Source organism: Oryctolagus cuniculus, chromosome 2, assembly GCF_964237555.1.
Source record: "Oryctolagus cuniculus chromosome 2, mOryCun1.1, whole genome shotgun sequence".
In the NCBI taxonomy this organism is placed as follows: Eukaryota; Metazoa; Chordata; class Mammalia; order Lagomorpha; family Leporidae; genus Oryctolagus; species Oryctolagus cuniculus.
Genome location: NC_091433.1, coordinates 187,470,283 through 187,491,560, shown reverse-complemented (window position 1 = coordinate 187,491,560; position 21,278 = coordinate 187,470,283). Strand labels below are relative to the sequence as shown.

The 21,278-nt window shown below is 43.3% G+C and overlaps 1 protein-coding gene across 4 annotated transcripts in view; it reads right to left on the bottom strand.

Annotated features, from left to right (window-relative positions):
- Positions 1 to 21,278, bottom strand: part of NBAS (NBAS subunit of NRZ tethering complex) — a 461,789-nt gene that overhangs the window by 89,562 nt on the left and 350,949 nt on the right. For 3 of the 4 annotated variants that reach the window (XM_070069748.1, XM_070069749.1, XM_070069750.1), the window contains exon 45: positions 2,163 to 2,381. In XM_070069748.1, coding sequence (XP_069925849.1) covers positions 2,163 to 2,381 — 219 coding nt within the window. Of the gene's footprint in view, positions 1 to 970; positions 1,175 to 2,162; positions 2,382 to 21,278 lie in introns of those variants that run through there. The other variant, XM_070069751.1, reaches the window with a different exon arrangement.

The window sequence follows — 21,278 nt, the reverse complement described above, 5'->3', positions numbered from 1 at the left end:
GCCGGCCGGCTCTCTCGGGGGCTGCACGGGTTCCCTTAGATGTTCCCCATAGATGTTCCCGGTGCATGCCGTCTCTCTCCTCCTTTATAGTCCTCCTCCGCCAATCCCAACTCGGCTGCCCACACGCCGAGTACGCTGCTCTCCTCCAATCAGGAGCAAGTCCTACAGTTTATTGGTTGAACTGGAGGCAGCTGGGTAGAAGCTGTTTTCTCCTCTCCCAGCGCCATATTGTAGGAGAGCAGATGCATAGAATAAGTCTTAATTCCAGTAACCCAGTCTAGTCCGAGCTGCTCCCCACAGAGGAGAGCAGATGCATAGAATAAGTCTTAATTCCAGTAACTTAGTCTAGTCCGAGCTGCTCCCCACAGGTTTCAATGAAAGTATTTATGGATAAAATAAGATGACTGGTGTGTGTTTTTAAAAATCTAAAGGACAGAGGGGAGGGTAGATGGGGGAATGCATGCAGTAAGATTGGTCACATCCTGATGACTGTTGAAGCTGTACGTTCGTCATATAAGGTCTCTCTTACCATTCTCCCCACTGTGAAATTTCCTCCATTTTAGAAAAGCTGTGAGTTAGCTGGGTAATTTCTATGAGAAGAGGGAACAAAGGCTCCACAGGATAAAGATCTTTGACTCAGATTACACTAACATTTATGGGGGGGGGGGTCTTTCACTGTGTAAATTATTTAAGGTTATTTCTAGACGTTTCTTAGAAAGGTGCCTTAATACAAACTGATTAATGTCCAATTTAGTAAAAAAGAGTCTTCTATTATAGACCATCCGTGGAATGCCAGCATGGCACTCATAGGCAGCTGTGTGCCCCTGATGATACAAGCAGATGTTTGTATCAGTAACCTCCTTGTATCCACATACACTATTCCAACTGCTAAAAAGCATCACTCGTTCCAAGGAGAATAATGCTAATCCTCTGGATTTTAATACAGTATCTTTGATTTTAAATATAAACAAGTATCTTAAAAATTTTATACTAATAAGTATAAACCACTTGTACTTGAAGATTCAAATTGTAGGTTAGTTCTTGTAATTATGGATTGTGGTACTATGAATGTCAGCGTATTATCAAGACTGGTAAAGCCAATTCGTTCTCTGCAAAGCCTTCTTTTCTGTTCATACCATTGTTTAGTGTTCTTCACTTGATAGGCTAACAGACACTGAAAAAGATAAAATGAAATAAAACTGCTATCAAATGTAAATTTTCCTCACATCTTTCAATGAGGGGTCTGCATTTATGTGTCTCATACAAATTTTGAAGTCCGCCATTTGTTCATTATCTAAATTCCTCTACACTAACTGGTTTTCCAGTCTGGAATATTTTTCTCCAAACCAAGAACACAATTCAGTGAACATTAAGGCTTAAGAAAAATAAAAGGGGGGGATAACAGAATACTACTCACGTATCTGCACTCTTGTATCAAAATGATTTACTTATTGATCTGTCTACTTCCAAGACTATTAAAACACAGAACACAATCTCTGTGGGCCTCAGGGGGCTTATGGTGTCCTTGCACAGCCTAACACATGGATTCCAAACTTGGTCACAGACAGGGACTCTGGAGCCTCATCACGGTGTTTCTGAGAAACCCAAGAGAGTCTCAACTGGAAACCAATCAGGAATACTTCCTAGCCAAAACATCCATATTGATAATAAAGTCATATTGGAAACCTGACATCAAAGCAGGATAACAAGTAAACACATTTAACAAAATTATTGAGGCAGACATGGGAGGCTACTTTTTATTTAGTTCTGAAAATGAGGTTAAAAACTCCAACCTTCATTGAGCTGGAAAGCAAAACACCTACCAGCTAGAAGCAGAGCCCGAGCACCTTTGTCCTTATCATTTCTTAACTTTGGACACAACTCCTCCATCCCAAGGCACCTGCCCAACATCCAGCTCCCGGCGCCATCCCCACCTCTCCCCTGTCCCTCCTTCCTCCCCAGGAATCAACTGCTGAAAGTGAGGTCAAATTCATATGAAAGAGGTGAATGGAGAACTGACAATAAAGTGGTCAATGGCAGGTTAAAGGATTAAGGTTTGGGAACCATTTTCAAAGATACCTGCTTAAGTCTGAAAATCCTATCAAAACTACCAACTGATCTGTAAAGGATAAATGAAACACAGAAGTTTCCAGTTAAGTTACCTGCTCACTGTTCTTCATGGAAACAATGAAGCTACTGCTGAGGGTTTCCAGGTGAGAAAGTGATTTTTCCAGGTGGTTCAGAGTATCTGCATAGGTAATTCTGGAATCACTAGGTTCCTGAATGTCTTCTTCAGCATTTCTTTTCCTTGGCTTCTCAATAAAATGTTTGACTGTCTTAATGGCCTTTATGGTCATCTCTTTACGAGCTTCCACAGAGAGCTTTTAAAAGAAGTATTAAACAGTAGTTTAGAGAAAAAGTATTAAACAGTAACCCTAAATGTAACCCCACGTCATGACATACGGCACATTCAATGAGGCATCAGAGAGGTGAAGGAAACAAAAGGTAAAATTTTAAAATATACAACCTTGACCAGTGAACAGGATTTCTGTTACCCTGGCTTTCATCTCTGAAGAAAACTACACTGACAGATCATTTACACAATTAAGTCAGTAACATAATTTTTGATGATAATACTGTAAACAGGCAATGTTCTGATGAATACTAATTACACACAAAAAGCATACACAAGACACACAAAAATGTATTCAGGCATTTATATATGATATAAAAATTAATGACTATTAAGCAGTTAGGATTATGAGCGATAGTTTTCTACTCTACTTTCCAAAGTTTCTGCGACATTGTTGTACTCATGCATTTTTCTCCGACAGGGTCTGTTCTGTGTTGGTATACAGGGGTTATATTTCTAATACTAAAAATATTAACTCACTAGCCCTGAATACAAAATAAAGTCTAAACTTCACCCATTGGGATGCAGGAAGCAGACATCTCTGAGCAATTCTGCTTCTACTGGGAACCTGACAACTTGTGCTCTTTGGGGTCCCAGTTTTTGGCCTCCTGGCAACACAATGAAGAACATTTTTAACATAACCTCAAACAGAATTTGGCTTGATTTTTAAAAATAAAAACAAAAATAGACCAAGTCCTAGGACAAGACCTTAAGCTTTTCTATTGATTAAAATCAGTTCTTTTCTATCTCTGCTATTCTGAAGCATAGGAATACACTTCTATGTGTGACACCAATAGTCCTCAAGCCCCAGTTTCCATCTGCTCCTTCCAAGTCACTCCACACAGAATCATTAGTTTCAGATATGACAGCTGACATTTTCTTAGTCCTATATAAATACTTGTAAGTAGTACCATTTCCATGGAATTGTAATGAAGTACCATTTCCATTAAGTACCATTTCCATGGAATTGTAACAAAGTGCTTGCTTTGCAAATGCAGCGCCAAAACAAGTTTTGTGCCCCTCACTTTTTTTTTTCTACCAGATTTCTGCATGTCAGTACTTTATGGCTAAGAAACAAAATCCCCAGTAACTGGCAGGTATTAGTTTTTGTCTCTTTCACAAAACAAAATAAATCTTGAACTTCTCCCTTCTATTTGTAGAAAGAGAAGACACCAGGATAGTGCTGAGTTCAGATAACCTCCCCTCCCTCCACAAGGGCCAGAACTGGTCCAGGCCAAAGCCAGGAGCTTGGAACTCCATCCCAGTCTTCCACATGCGTGGCAGGGACCCAAGTACCTGGGCCATCTCCATTGCCTTGTACTTGTTCCCTTTTGGGGGCGGGGGTGGGGGGTGGAATACCTTCTTTTTTGTAAACTCCCCAAATCTCTTAACATAGAACTCAGCATGACAGCACAGGCTGTTCGCAAGCTAACCTTCTGGTGCAGTTGTAACCCACTCTCTAGCTCCAGCCACATGGCCTCTCAAGATCCCATGGTGTCTTGTCGCAATGGGACGACCCGTCAGTCACATGAGGTCAGCTCGCACTCTCTGTGTCTTCAACTCCTACAGCCAGTTGACTGACATGTCCCTACTCTGGCATCATATTACATATGTGTAGACACTGGCACTTCAGCATTACTGAGTCTACATCTGACACTGAACGAAGTCTGTGTTTTCAGGTCATGAGAGGCAAGCGAATGTTTTCCAAAGTGTGAATTACTTGACCTCATCACAATAGCATCATCAGGAAAGTTTATTTTTATTTCTATTTTAAATAATCCTTCAAGTAACTAAGTACTTCAAAACAACTAAATAATCGGACACTTAAGACTACAGAATGTAAGTAAACACGGGAATAAGTTCATTTTCCTGAGATAGCCTTGTCCTCTGATGACCAGCACTTGACTTCACTCCGGCTTTCACCACTTCACGTTGTGAAAACAGGTCATTGCTGAAAGGATGCAGAGTGTGACTTTAACAAATACAAGTTTAATGCATTATTTATATCTAGCAGATTCATTTTCTTTGAATTGTTCTATGGTGGAGAGAAAAGAAGTAAAAATGACTGAAGACACGTACCAGAGGGAAAATAGCAATTTTCTTACTTTACCTAGTGGTCACACTGTACCTTTAGTCTTAACCATCTTTTCCAAGTCCACGGCATTAGCATGTCATTCATATTCATCATTACCACAGTAACCCACCAAGACAATATTTTAGCTATTCTCCGCAGCAATGAGTAACTGCTCTTTACAAATAATGTCCATTTTGTAAAACAGATAGGTGGCTAAATTGTTCTGCCACTTAAAAAATAGGTACTGAACATCCAGTTTCCAGTTTGATGGAAAAGTAAAAAATGAACCAGCTTCACAAAGAAACCACATATAGTATGGGAGATCAGATAGCAGGAAAGGTAAAATATCTGGAAGTCATCCATGACATCAGTAAATCTTTCTGGGTCCCCCTTCAAAACATATCCAGAGTGTAAGCAGGCCCCACCTCCAGCGCTGCCAGCACTCTGCTCCCACGTATTGCCTCTCCAGAGTACAGTGATGGTTCTGACTTATCTCTGAAGGTGCCCCACACGGCAGTTCTTCCCCAGTACAAGTACAAGTACAAGTATCTGCTCCACTGTATTTATCAACTCCCTCACAGTTGAGATGAGCCATGTTCCAGCCAACAAAATCTGAGAAAGTAAAAATGCATACGGATCCTTAAGTAGTCTCCCCTCTTTCTCAGCCACAGCAGTGGAGGAGGGTTTAGGGCCCAGACTGTGTCAGTGCAAGATGTTGCCACCCCTGCCCAGCCTGGACCCTGAGTGAGTATGGTGTAGGTCCCTGGGAAGGCTCTCCCTGGACTACATAGTACCAAGCCACTGCACACCCTGCCCAGTCTCGCATTCAACAGGTAGCCAGAATCAGGCTATGTATGTGTTTGATTTTCAGACATCAGAAATTGCAAAACTAGCCATCCTTTTTTTTTTTTTTTTTTTTTTTTTTTTTTTTACAGGCAGAGTGGACAGTGAGAGAGACAGAGAGAAAGGTCTTCCTGCGCCGTTGGTTCACCCTCCAATGGCCGTCGTGGCTGGCGCGCTGCAGCCAGCACACCACGCCTATCCAAAGGCAGGAGCCAGGTGCTTCTCCTGGTCTCCCATGGGGTGCAGGGCCCAAGTACTTGGGCCATCCTCCACTGCACTCCCTGGCCACAGCAGAGAGCTGGCCTGGAAGAGGGGCAACCGGGATAGAATCCAGCACCCCGACCGGGACTAGAACCCGGTGTGCCGGCGCCGCAAGGCGGAGGATTAGCCTAGTGAGCCGCGGCGCCGGCCCCATGGTATGTTATAATGAAATATTTAACAAGCTTGATGTTTGTGTTGACTTGGGGAGCAGATCACATCCCTGATGAACCTGTGGCTCTAGCGCAATGCTGGGAAATGAAACACCAATGCATGTGCTGGATGTCACAGATGCAGTGAGATCCAGATCCAGATATAGAGAGGTGAGTTTAGCAAAATACTGTCCAGATGGTGAACAGGAATGAAACAGAACAGAGAAACAGCTCGGACATTTGAGACTGGACAGGGTTAAAAAAAAAAAAAAAACTTACAAATTGACAAACAAAAAAGTGGTCTGCACCCCAATGTTTATTGCAGCACAATTCACAATAGCCAAGACCTGGAACCAACCTAAATGCCCATCAACGGTAGACTGGATAAAGAAATTATGGGATATGTACTCTTTAGAATACTATACTGCAGTAAGAAACAACGAAATCCAGTCATTTGCAACAAAATGGAGGAATCTGGAACACATCATGCTGAGTGAAGTAAGCCAGTCCCAAAGGGACAAATACCATATGTTCTCCCTGATCGGTGACAACTGACTGAACACCAAAAAGGAAACCTCCTGAAGTGAAATGGACACTATGAGAAATGGTGACTTGATCAGCATAGCCCTGACTGTTAATGAACAACTTAATACATTATCCCTCTTAGTAAAAAAAAAAAAAAAAAAAAAAAAAAAAAAAAAAAAAAAAAACTTACTAATTTTAGACCTTAGTAGTAAGAAATAAGATTAAGAAATCCCCAGTTAAAAATGTCAAGTGAAACTTTAGATTAAAAGTTAAACCAAGATAAACCAAGGATGTGACAACTGTGATCACATTCAAATGGACGAACTAAGGACAGAGAACATCCACAGAAACCTAACAATTCTAAGGCAGCAACCTTGACATTGAGACAGAGGTGCTTGGGGGAGGGAGAGCTCATACACTAAAGACGCTCATGACTCAGAACAACGTCACAAAGCAAGCGTGATTATGCGCATGTGATACTGAGAAAACTAAACAAAATTCCCACTAGGTTTCTGAGATGGTGGCGCTGCCCAAGAAAGCACAAGCCAGAGCTCAACACGCTTGACTGAAGCTTAATTAACCTTGGGCCTTCAGCCTTCTCCTGGCAGGCTGAGAAAGTGGGGCTGCTGTCCATACGGGACCGGGCCTCCAATGCTTGCTCATTTCCTGCCTGGGTCATGGCGGGACAGGCTGCCCATCTGCTGGCCCTGTTGCCATGGAGCGCCATGGTGGGACCTGGGAACCCCAGGCAGCCTCCTCTGGCAGAAGGCTGCAGTGTGTTCCGTGGTGGGAAGGAGGAGGTTTGGTGGACACAAGGCGGGCTCAAGCAGACAGTAGTGCTTACCAAGCATCCCATCTGCTTCTGCGCTTCTCAACCCCTGTGTTTATTAGATGGGGCTGGGTGAGTAGCTAGGCCCATGGAATGTGACAGGAAGAGAATGGATCCTCCTGGCCTGAGGCCATCACACCAGCTGCCCAGCTGCGTGGGAAGCCTCCAAGGCGAGACTGGCTGAGTTGAATCGCTGTGAGGCTTGGGTTGATGAGTTCCTCCAGCAGCACCTGGTGGGTCAGTGATATTCTGCAGACATGTATCTGATCACCTCCCTCCTCTGCTCCCTTCTACTGAATGGTCTCCCAAGTCACTAAGACCAAAACTGAGCATTTAATGCCCCATTAAGCCCTACAAGATCTTCTTTTCACCTTGCCCTGCCTCTCTACTCCCAACATTTATCTTTCTCCACATCCTCACTCCACTCCGAACATACTGGCCTCCTTGTGGTCCCTCAAGCCTCTGTATTTGATGTCTGAGCTTGCAATGTCCTCCCAGGCAGCCTCGCGGCTTCCTCCCATGCTTCCCTCAGGATGCAATATAAATGTCTTTTATCAGAGGGGCCTCTCGGACTGTTCTGTAAGACCCAGCACCCCTCCACCTCTTTCTCCTTTACCTGCATTATTTTTTGTTCAGAACTGACATACTCAGTTTCTGTCTGCTTGCTCTGCCTGTCACTGCTGAATTCCCAGAACCCAGAAAGGTGGCTCGTACAGGAGAAATGCCCCTTTGTCAAACAATTAATGAACGGAAGAATGACAATGTTTCAAAAGACAAAACAGGAAAAGCACACCTGTAGACCTGGCAAAGCTATGACATCTGTATCACCACTCGAGCACTTCAGACAGAAGAGGAGATCAAGAGCCAGAGAAACGTGTGAGGCTTTGCAGGCCACACAGAGCCACTGTCACACATGCTTTTGCTTGCTTGCTTGTGTGGTTGGCTGGTTTTTGCAATTCTTTAAAATGATGTTATACTCAGTCTTAACTAAGGGCTGCTCAAAAACAACAAATCTAGCAGTGGGCTAGATTTGGTCTGTAGGCCATAGATCACTGATCCTGAGTTACACAAAAAAGTTATTGTTGGAAAGATAAAGTGAGAATAAATTATAAATGACCTTGAATACCAGGCTAGCTAAGGAATCTGAGTGAGAAGACATGGAGTGCAATTTATACAGGAAAGATAATTATATGGGAATGTCCTGCTAGGTTCCCATTTTAACGCACACTGTAGGAGAATCTTATTTCAAAGACAAGTACAAAACTACAGTTATTTGAAAAACAAAAAAGTCTCAGGCTTTCTCAGGCCTTCCCTTGCCTATGCTTCCAGAATCAGTTCAGGAGTTCACTTCCCTGGGAGCCTCCTCTGACACCATTTCCCCTCCAGGTTACAAACAAGGCCTACGCGCTCCTAGAGTGCTCTGAGCTTACCTATGTCAAAGAATGCTTCCTACTACATTCAGATCATCTAGTCACTTATATGTGCAAACAGTGAGACTCCTTAGGATAGAATCTGTGCCTTTAAGATTCTCTGTATCCCTAGCACCTAATTCCACATCTAGCACATTGCAGACAAACTGTAAATAGCTGCTAAATTATTCCACAACTCTGATCAACATATGGGGAAAAACAAAGGACTTCACAAGTGCAATGAAATAAAGTGTTCTCAAGATACTTGTTGTCTAGCATGCTCCATAAGGCTCCAAATTACCCAGTGACTCTGGAGTATCCCAATCAACTGAGAATCCAAGGAGAGAAAAATTGCAAAAGAACGTTTTAAAGGACCTGAAACAAGAAAAACGAGGACCAAATTTATGCGGTCTGGAGGATACCAGGCCAAGTGATCAGAAGTCCTGCAGGAGAACAGTCATCTACTGATTCTCCATTTCTCCATTCAACACAGCCACTGAATACACACCGTGCACTTGCTGGGGCTGGCGACACAGACAAAACTAGATGAAGTCCTTGGCCCTGGGTACATCAAAGTCTAGTTGGGAAAATAGACAGATGAAAAACATTACAAAGAAGCACGATCATCACACAATCACAGTGGGTTAAGTACACTGACAAGACACAACAGAAGGGACATGCTGTTCAGAGTGGAAGCGAGGGAGCAGAAAGGTCAGAATAGGGCTGCTTACGAGGGTTCTCTCTAAAGAGAGTCCTAAAGAGGGACAAGGAATTAAGACAGGCAGGGGAGAATCTGGACAAGTCACCAAAGAGCCAGTGGGGAAGCTGGAAGTACATGGCTTGGCTGGCATGCACAGTGCAAGTAAAGGCCTCTCAGAGGAGGAGGAGGGATGAAGCAGGGGTGACATCGTAAGTGCCAGTGTGCCAGGCTGATGACACCATTCTCATCACTGTCAGGCTTGGGACACAATCAGGAGAGTAACACAATCAGTAGTCCAGTTTTCAGGAAATGGCTTGACTTAAAATTCACTGAGATAGGGCAGCTATTTGGCCTACTGGTTAAAGGGCCAGTTAAGATGCCCATGTCCCATTTCAGAGTAGCTGGCCCCACTCCAGACTGTAGCTTCCTGCTAATGCAACCCTGGAAGGAAGCAAGTAATGGCTGAAGTAGTTGGGTCCTTGTTACCCTGTTGAAAATATGAATTGAGTTCCCAGCTCTTGAATCCAGCCCAGCCTAGTCCTGGTTGTCATTTGAGAAGTAAACCAGCAGACAGGTATTCTCATTCTCTCTTTCTCTCTCTTAAATGCTTTTTCAAGAAGACTGGCTATGAAAGAAAAGGAAGAAAAGGAAGAAAAGGAAGGAAGAAAAGGAAGGAAGGAAGGAAGGGATGGAGGGAGGGAGGAAGGAAAAATTCACCGCAACATGCACCATCTGTAAGTACTTTAGCTGATTATTTTTGCTAAGCAGACATTGTTTTTTCTTTTAAAAATAAACATAGCATGACTTCGAATATAAGGATGATATTTAGGAAATGGCAGATGACTTAAGAAAACTCAAGTGCTACATGTAGAGCAAAGTACAAAATAGTTTTTACACTTGTTTATATTAACAACTATAGAAAATGATGGCGGATTCAATGCAAAATTATGTTATTCATACATTGATTAACTGATTCTTTGAAAGATGGAAAAATTATGGTGACTAATAAAAGATGGGAAGGTACACTACCTTTTTAGATTTTTATTTATAAACACACTACCTTTGTTCCATCTCATCTTCCTTTCTCATGCTCTAACAATTCAACACTTAGCATGTGCTGGGTCTGGTCTTGGCACAACATACACACAAAGGTAAACTATTGAGATACAATATATTTTGAACAATAGACATGATAGTAGAAATGTCAACACAAAATTAAGATTTCATAAAATGTGACAGGAATGAAAACTGAATGTATGAATACACCAAGAATAACATTTTTGTCTTAAAAAGGCAAGAAAGTCTTTAAAAAGGCGGTTATGCCTAAACGAGGACTGGCAGGAGGAGCAACAGCTCACGTGGAAGAAGGGGATGAGGTGGATTTTAGACAGAGCAAGCAACAGGAAGAATTACATAAAGGCTTTTATAGAACAGAATGCGTCATGGCCGACCTTTCACTGTTCTTGGGGTCTCTTCAGATCGGCAACTCCTTACCTCTAAAGTCCCATGAGCTGGAGGACAGCCAGCAGTGTAACAGGAAAGAAGGAAGACCAGGGCCCGCGCTGTGGCTCAGCCGGTTAAGTCGCCACCTGCAGCACAGGCATCCCATATGGGTGCCAGTTCAGGTCCTGGCTGCTCCACTTCTGATCCAGCTCCCTGCTATTGTACCTGGGAAGGCAGCAGAAGATGGCCCAAGTGTTTGGGCCCTGCAACCACCTGGAAGAAGCTCCTAGCTACTGCAGCCATTTAGGGAGTGAACCACCAGATGGAAGATCTCTCTCTCTCTCTCTATCTCTATACATATATATATATATATATATATATAGATAGATAGATAGATAGATACATATATAGATATATACATATTATATGTAGATATGTAGACATATACATATATAAATATATACATATTATATGTAGATATATATCTATATCTCTCTCTATATATATAGCTCTTTCAAATAAATGAAATAAATCTTTTAAAAAAAAGGAAGGAAGAATTGTCCTTGGAAAAGATTCAAATATCACAGAAGTTTAATCCCTAATGGTAGACATTGCTTTTCCCCTAGTCTTACTCCCACCTCAGCTGGAGGAGCGCTTGTGGTAATACAGATGTGAATTTGTGTTTAGGCAAGGCCTTGTCCTGCAGAGGAACATTGGAGCTACAGCAGGTGCCAGGCTGAGAAAGTTGAAGATTTCCTTAGGCTAGTGCTCTTTAGACTGGGGAATACTTGTCACCAATACACACAGCCTTTCCAAGGAAACACTGGCATACATAATTTCAAGGCAGTCTGCTGCTGAACTTCTACTTTCTCTAAATATTTGTTTCTTTTTTTAAGATTTATTTATTTATTTGAAAGTCAGAGTTACACAGAGAGAGGAGAGAGAGGGAGAGGGAGAGGGAGAGGGAGAGGGAGAGGGAGAGGGAGAGGGAGAGGGAGAAGGAGAAGGAGAAGGGGAGAGAGAGAGAGAGAGGTCTTCCATCCAATGGTTCACTTCCCAATTGGCCACAATGGCTGGAGCTGTGCCGATCTGAAGCCAGGAGCCAGGAGCTTCTTCCGGGTCTCCCACTCAGGTGCAGGGGCCCAAGGACTTGGGCCATCTTCTATTGCTTTCCCAGGCCATAGCAGAGAGCTGGATGGGAAGTGGAGCAGCAAGGACTCTAACCGACGCCCATAAGGGATGCCAGCACTTCAGGCCAGGGTGTTAACCTGCTGTACCACAGCGGTGGCCCCCTAAATATTCTTTTCTTAAACTGCTCTTGTTGAGATCAAGGTGAGAGTCTGCTCTTTCACAACAGCCCCTCCTTCACTTACACCTGAAAAGTGAGCCTCATGTGCTTCCCAAATCTGAATCTGGGACACCATCCTGGCCTCTAAAAAGCTCCAGGACACCCAAAGGATGAGTCAAAAATGCTGCTGTGTAGCAGGACCCCAACAACTGCACACCCACCTCCTTCTGCACACCATAGGTTTCCAATTTTTGCTTTCATCTAAATCTAACAAGGACCAGCTGAGGTCAATGGTTAAATTATGAAAAATCATTTTAACAATAGTTCACTCTATGATATTTGGTCTATAACTTGGAGGACATGCAGAGGATTAAGTGCCCCTGCTATGACAAAACTCTTTCCACATCCACTTATTTATGTGAACAAGATATTTCAGTAGGAAATTCTATAAAGATAAAACTAGAAAAGAATTGATGTTGAACTCACCCAAGCAATAAGAAATAGCCACGCAAGGGCACATAAACTAATTAGAAACCAGGCTTACATCCCTGCCCACATCATTAAGATGTGCATTTTGTATATGATTTTATTTTTATAATACTTATTTATCAATAATTTAACACATCTATGCTGTTCTGAGCAAGTGCACACTATAGTAATTGAAACAATAACTTAGTACAGAATAATTTAAAAAAAAAATGTTGGAACCCTGTGGTCACAAGAAATTTTTTAAATGTTAATTTCCATTTGTACAATTTATACAATTATTTCTGATGCAGAGGAACAAGGCTTTTAAGCAAAGAGATACTGCATTATGATTCAATTATCCAAGAGTGAGAACTGCGAAACTCTTGGCACAAAACTACTCTTACAAACAGACTTGTCCAAACTCTAGTTAACGGCTTCTGGTAGCCTAAGGCCAGCCATGTCCCCCGGATGCTCCCAGCCCCCCTTAAAACACCTGCCCAGAAAGCTCCAAGCTTTCATTAGAATAGTCTGTTCTCATCAACAGCTGGTGATGCGGTAATAGGCCCCACAAACCTCCTTTTAGAGTTTCCTCAAAAAGCACACACTTAAAACCCTTCCTCTGCCATTTGAGGAGGACTTGGGAGCTTTCTCTCTGAACAGGAACATTCAAGGAGACGGCTCTCACTCTCACTCCCACTTCCAAGAGAGGACAAGGGCCTAACTTCAGAAGCCACCCTACTCCAAGTTGTACAACCACCTTCATTCAAAGATATGATTATTCGTCTCCAGATAAGTACCAATTAGAAATCTAGATGGTCAGGGGCCAGCGTTGTGGCATGGTGGGTTAAGCTCGGCCTTGCCAGCATCCCATATGAGTTTAGGTTCAAGTCTGGCTGTTCCACTTCCCATCCAACTTCCTGCTAATGCACCTGGGAAAGCAGTGAAAGACAGCCCAAGTGCTTAGGTCCCTGCTATCAACATGGGAGAGCCAGATGGAGTTCCAGGCTCTTGGGGTTAGCCTGGCCCAGCCCTGGTTATTGTGGCCATCTGGGGAGTGAACTAGTAGATCTCTTTCTTTCCCTCTCTGTAACTCTGACTTTCAAGTAAATAAATAAATCTTTGGGGGAAAAAAAAAAAGCCACCTAGCTCCAGTCACATGGACCAACACCCCCATTCCCTACTCCAGTACCCTCCCATGCATGTCCTTCAGCACACTGCAGCATTTAAAAATATACATGCCTTTCATTTAGGACAAATTGAGCTCAATTTGCACTGGAATCTCTTCCCTCGGAAGTCATTACTACTAAATAAAATCTGTCCTTACTACCTGCCTGTAACTCACATGCACCTTTATTTCTCTTCGATAAAAGAAATACTAGAAGTGGTTTGAGGAACTGACTGCTAAAGATGTGCTCGTATTTTTTAAAGGGGCAGTGACAGATATCAAGTTGCTGTGTTATGTGGCTTACTGTAGATACACATGTAATTGTTGTACTTCAAATACCACTACTAAAAATCTGCTGGAAGTATGCCCTACTTCATAACAATGTAAAATCATGATTTAAGGAAAGCTTTCGATATCAACCCTGTAAGAAAGTAAAGGGAGTACTGTAGGTTCTCTTAGGTACATGAGCAAAAAAGGTTCAAATCCACTACTCTGGGGCACTATTTCCCTGAAGTGTGACTTTTAAACAACCTGTACAGAGACTAACTAAAGGCTACTGCAAGTCCCTGGGCGCTCATTAGAGTTACTGACACAACTGGAGTGGCTTGTGAAGACACTGGCATTTTTGGAAAGAAATCTGTACTTGGTGAGCTTCTCCTGGTTAGCCCTAAGGGTAACAGAAGTGTGTACCCTGCAAATGTAAGCTCTGGGACTCTAGCCCACCCCATTGGCCTGGGCTGAGTGTGGGCAAGGGCTGGAGGAAGTCTCTGGGACTTGAGGCAAAACCACAGTGAGGAAGTCACCACAGAGTCTAGGCAGGGTACATGGGGTGAGGGCAAGAAGGCAGTCTGCTTTTAAATGATATATGTCAAGGAACCAAAAGACACCACAGGCTACCATACGCTATCACCCGGGGCATGCATTCCCCAAATGCACACAGCCAGGTGGCCATTTGAACCAGGGCTTTCAAACTTCTCTGTCCAAAACCCACAGTAAGAAACAGATTGTATATCAACACTCAGTCATCACACACACACACACACACACACACACACACACACACACACACCCCAGATATTTTCTTCATGAAAGATTACAAGCCAATGTGAAAAATATTCTGATCGAATCTACAGGCCAGTGCTCTCGTTTGTTTTGATGTGGATCACAACGCTCTATCAGAGATGGGGAACACCTGGCCTGCAGGCCCTCTAAGGCCTGTGAAATCATTTGGTCTGGCCCACCCCAACGTAACTGCAGGGCAGGACTCAAGTTTCAATAAATTTACAGCAAGTCCATTTTTCCAGTGATAGCTTTGCATGGCCCACGGATAATGTTATAAATATTCAAATGGCCCGTGTTAGAAAGAAAAAAGGCTCCCCACTCCTACAGTCTACATGAATCACAGGACCCACTAGTAGGCTATAGCTCATAGTATATAAAATACCTGTGAATTGGCTGTGATGATGACAGGAAAACTCTCATGGACCAGCAAACAATGGTACTACTAGGGAGTATCGAATTATCTAAGATATATTTAATTGACTTAATTTAACGACATTTTCTGGGGGCAGCATTGTGGTACAGTAGGTTAAGCTGTCTCTTGCAACACCAGCACTCTGTATTTAGGGCACCAGTTTGAGTCCCAGCTGCTCTGCTTCCAATCCAGCTCCCTGCTGATGTGCCTGAGAAGGCAGCAGAGGATGGCCTGGGTGCCTGTGTCCCTGCCATCCTCATGGGAGATCTGCAGAGTATTCCTGGTTCCTGGCTTCAGCCTAACCAGACCTGCGGTTGCAGCCATTTAGGGAGTGATCCAGGGGCAAGATCTTTATCCCTCTCCCTCTGACGCTCTACCTTTTAAATAAATAAATACATTTTAAAAAAACTTTGTTTTGTTACTAGTTTCATAGTTCAAATCTCTGATGGCTGCATGTGCCTTTGTTTCTTTGTCTACCCTCCTTAGTAGTCTGCTGAGGCTACTGAGTGCAGTATCCAGCTCTTAGCTGTTCTTTTGATTTCAGTGCTTAATATAGCAAATTCTAGCAAATTGAGCACTGTTTGAAAAATCATATAGAATATTATGAAGAAGTATTTTCAATATTATACAACTGCCAAGTAAAGAGTAAATTTTAATTTTTTGGCTTTGATATAGTTAATTAATACAAAAATAAGAATGCCTGTTTTGTCACATTTATATGCTTAAGAAAAACCACCATAATCATTCTGCTCTTTGGCTTTAACCACCAATTGTGCAGGCAATCAAAATGAAAGAGGTACAAAGGACACACCTGCCTGCTGCCCTTTGCCTTGCAAAAATAAGCACAGAAATAGGATTATTCTCCTGCAAAGTGTAGGTGGCACCGTTTTTTAAAAACTGTTTTCAGTAATGACTTGAGTTCACACATACCTGTTTTTTGAATAGCTTGTCATTTTAATCTTAATGGAGAGGGGTACGAAAAATGTTAGAAATGATATGAAATGTTACTGCAGTCAGGAATGAACACTACTATCCATTGTTGCTGTGCACACACAGATTCTCACAAAACATACAGCACTCATCCGCATTTTCTATTGAAACATCATCCCCTATCAAACACATATGAAATACATTACAAATTATTACTAAGAACACTGAAAGTTGATCTGCTGAGTTTAAATAAAATTCAAGTGTAAATATGAAAACTTGGACCTTATCCCAATACTTAAAACGACTTGAGATCATTAAAAGCCAACCTAAGTATTGCCAGAGCTGTTTTTACAATTGTGCCTAAAGGAATTCAAATGCCACATTTTTTTTACACTAAAGGAAAGGAAGAGGGATAAAGCAGAAGATGAATCAACTAACACTACCAAGACCTTTTCATAATCACTATTTTACTTAGTTCTCACAGTGACTGTTCATGATATGTGTTCAGATACTGTGCTTGTCTTCCTTACCTGCCTTCCTCACTGCTGCCATGTCCACTAGAAGCTGGCCGTGCAGTTTACAGAGGACGGACTCAATGCGGCACCAGGATTTAATCCTGATACAGTTAGGTTACCCTGGGTAATCTCATCCCTCTCCCCACACTGATTAGTTCAGGTAACCCAGCAGGGGTTAATTAGCACCAAGTCTGGCAGAGCTATAAGCACTTGTTCAGGGTGCTCTCACCAGAATAAGGCCAAGAACTTCCTGTCTGGAGCTTGCTGGGGATTATCTTGCACTGTCTGGCTGGATGTGGATTAGGAAGCAATGAAGTCCAGGCACCGCGCTGCAGTTTCTAAAGGAAAGAGCCTTATGATGATGTTTGTATCACGGATAGCAGAGAAAACAGACAGAAAGAGAATGGTTCCACAGTGATGCCACGGCTGTGTCAGCCAATCCTGAAGTCAATGCCACCCCTGGCCCTTTAAGTTATATAATCCAGTACATTTTCTGATTGGATATACTAATTGTAATTGGATTGTTACATTTTAAAATTCACCTACATTTTAAAGCAATGATTCTTGCTTCATATTATATAGAGGAGAAAACTCAGAGGAGGGAAAGATTTTCCCAAGGTGTAGCCTGGGTGGCAATTCAGGAAGATCTGACTGTAAATTTCTTTTTACATTAGTATGCCACTATCAAAGAAACTTGAGCTGTGTCTAATATCCAGCAACATTCAGGTCAGTAACATACTGAGAGCCTGCAATGTTAAAGGATGGACTGTCCCAGAGGCTCCTGGGTCCTGTTAATGTATCACTGTTTTCCCCTATTTGCCTCATGAGAATTTCTAACAGCTGATGACCAAGTGGCATCATCTCTCACAGCCTTTTACACGTGCAAGTGGCATGAAAACCCCTCATCAGACCAGGTGTACTGGACATTAAATGGTCAGACTGGGACTGTGCAACTTTCATAGGTGATGTAATGAACAAAAGGCTAAGAAGAGTCGGTAATACTTCCTCAAAGGATGTTTGTCAAACTGCACTACGAGACAAGTACAGAAAGCACATGTGCCCACCCTCCTGTAATGACCACACATCCGGGGCAGTCAGTGCCGAGGCCTTTGCCAGGCCCACCATCACCCGTCCCGTCAACAGTTAGCACACTGGGAGCTTCCCTGTCTCCAGCTGCTGCCTTCTCTTCCTTTCTCTAATCACCCCTGAGATGAGCTTCCTAAACTGAAAACCTAACAGTGTCGTGACCTGGCTAAAACCACTGCCAGCCCATCATGTGGGATCTTCCTATGGGGACTAGCACTTGACAGAAGCGCTGGCTGAGAGGAGAGGGCATGGCTTTTTATTATGAACTCCTTTGGTGCACAGGCTCCTGAATGTATTTACAATAGCAGTCAGGAGACAAATCTGTGTATAAGTTTGAAAGGGAGTTCACAGGATGCACAAAGAACAGAGGAGGCAAGGGCATCCTCGTCACTAATCGAGGCAGCTGCTGCGCCGGGAAGGCTGCCGGAGAGAGATGAGCATCTCAGGAAGGTGAATTTCAGACTCCTTTTCCCCATGGCCTTCTCCGTGTCAAAATAGGCTTGAAGATCTGCTGCGCATTGTCCCGAGATCATTCAGTTATTCCTGTCTTCTACACGATTTACGCAGCCTCTACATCTGGAACCCACATCCTCCCAGGAAGGAGAGGCCTCTTCTCCCAGCCTGCTTCCCAAGAGGCAAGCGAGGGCCACGGAAATACACCAACAGCTCAGCACCCCGCCAGCTGCGCCTCTGAGACAGCAGCCATTGGCCTTTATGAGGCTACTGCACACATGGTCTTCTGGCCAATTTTCAATCTCTCCTACTAAATTATTACCGCGGCCAATCCATTTTCAAGCACAAACATGGAATGAGTTTCCAGCTTGCAGTCAGGCCAACCATCACAATCACCCAGAAGGGCTTTTGCAGCCGAATTTCTCGGGCAAGGAAGCTCCTGAAAGCAGGACTTTGGAGACTGCTTCAGAGACCGGGTGTGAATCCTGACTTTGTCGCTTGTAGCTCAGGAAACACTGGGGCTTCCTTGGGACTTAATTTTTGTATCTTCTTTACTTCATAAGACTGGTGCAGCAATTCACTGGATAGAACAGTAAATATTCTCTCCCCTGCTTTGTAGTACTGGCAGGAAGGAAGGATACGGAGTGGGAGGTGGAGGAAACACTCTGAACTACTTGCCTATCAGGTACAGCAGGGAGACTAGGATGGGCTTTTGGAAACATCAGTTCCCTTGTTAATAGGAGGTGACACTGACAGAGACAGAGGGGCCGATTCTTAGCCTTCTTCTACAGGGGATGATACTGAGAATGAATGTCACAGCCACAGTCCCCTTCTCAGGAGGCAGCAGGAGCCTGTTACAAACAGGTCACCTACTTAGCCACAAAATCCTTCGTAACGCAATCACAGCTGACGGGACCGGGAACTAGGACTGCAGTGAAAGGCAGCCACACAGAGGCTGGGAAGTGGCTGCACTCCAGAGTACCCCACACCCTAAATGAAAGCACTCCCTCTCTTGCGAAATGTGAACGTGATGGCGGAGGGGAGAGAGGGACAGCTGCTCCATGCCATTCTCCATTAGCTTCTGGGAAGCCCCGCTCGCTGAGATGGTTTCCTCCCACTCACATCCTTCATACTGATGTACTACTTCTGCTAAAAACATCCCATTAAGCCAATGACTAGAGTGTGTGGGATTCTCATAGCCCGAAAGAACCAAATTATCACATTACCACATAATTCCAAAGCGCGGAGTACACTGGTACACCTGCCCTAAGAGAGACCAAAGTGTGACTGTGCTTGGCTCAGTCTCAGCTTGCACTTGCACTTGCTGCTGACTCTAACACACAAAGCCACATGTTTCTTCTGGACTGTGCGTGCACTCACATAAGATCTATGCAGAGCTGGGGAGTCTCAGGCTGATGGCCACGTCATGCCAACGTATCCTTTCAAGTGCTGCCTGCATTTACCCATTTCCAGGTTGCTGGCGCCAGAAAGCCATGTCACCTTACCTCCATGTTTCTTTTCTCTAGTTTTGTGTTTTTCTTAAAGATTTGTTTATTTATTTGAAAGGCAGAAATACAGAGAAAGAAGAGGGAGGGAGAGGGAGAGAGAGATCTTCCAACTACTGGTTAATTCCCCAAATAGCCCCAATGGGCAGGGCTGAGCTTGGCCGAAGCCAGGAGCCAGGGGCTTCTTCCAGGTCTCCCATGTGAGTGCAGGGACCCAAGCACTTGGGCCATCTGCCGCTGCTTTTCCATGCACATTGGCAGGGAGCTGATCAGAAGTGGAGCAGCTAGGACTCGAACCAGCACCCATATGGGATGCCAGCACTGCAGGTGGAGGCTTAACCTACACCATAGTGCTAGCCCAGCTCCCTGTTTTTTATGCCCGTTCCTCAGCTGCCCTGCTAGCCTCTACAACACACACATTGCTATCAGCTGTAAGTCAGATCATTTATGGTATAATGCATGAGAATGTTCAAATTTGTAGAACAGAGCTAAAGTCTGTATATAAACAGCATGTTTGGAAAAAGGTTTCAGAATATGACAGATTTCTGTGCAAATCTGGGCTCTGTCACTAACGTGCTTGTGGCTTCAGAAAAGACCCTGAATGTTCCTGATCAAAAAAATAAGGATGGCATCATCCATGCAGCACGGTTGTTATGAAGTTCATGAGGTATTGCATGGCCAGCATCTGGCGCATCTAAACACACCCAAATTACTTCTCTTCCCTATCCTCTAATTGCCATTTCTCCATGTCATATCACCATTCACATGTGGGCATTTGCTTCTGGTTTCCTGTCCACATCACATTCAAACTCAATTTCTTATCTCTGGGAGACTCTTAATATTTGGACCAAATGAACTTTCCAACTTAATAAGGGTAGGACTTCTTATGGGCTTGTGACTGTACAGAACATTAAATTATATTCTGGACTTTATCTGCATGGTTATTTCAAGATACAGTGCCCCTCCTCCTTGCAGTTCCTAAAGCAGAATAGAGTCATACAATCAATATCAAGTATAGATTTAGGAGATATGGGTTTCAAACAGAGACTGGACACTTCCTGATTATTAAACTTTGGGCAATCACCCTCTAATAATCTGGTTTGATAAACATCTTCACAAGATATCTGCAAACATCAAATGACTTATTCTACAGGAAAATTATAATCCTCAAATTCAGTGTTCACTTTCAGGCTGTCTTCTATTTCTTGCTTTGTTTTTGTGAGTGCTTGCCTGGTATCCCAAGACTGTCAATCCACTGGAAATAGAAACCCTTTCTCAAATTTGTTTTTGGTTATCTTCATAGGAATAACATAGGGCTCAGTAACATTAATAGCAGCAACCTTAACATAAAAAAGTAGCAAATACTAACTTTAATACTGACCATGGCAAATGCATGATTCAAATCACTATACTACTATTAAGTGAATTTAGGTAAAGAGTCCCAATATTTGTGCTTTATACTCTAGAAAAGCCTGGACTTAAAAGGGAAAATCCTAATACATGTTTTAACGTGCAAGTGAATCTGAATCAGGATAAAAAGAGGCATCTGGGCAGAAGTGGAGGATAAAAGGCAGAGGCAGATTTGTCCACAGCATGAAGATTCCGAGATTTGCTGACACTTCGAGAGCTCCTAAGAAGGGCTACAGCTAAAAACTGGTAGAGGCACTCACGGGGATGCTCTTACAGGGACCCAGCAGCCTTATGACATTTTTCCCTATCCACTTCCAACTTTCCTGAATGACCACTTT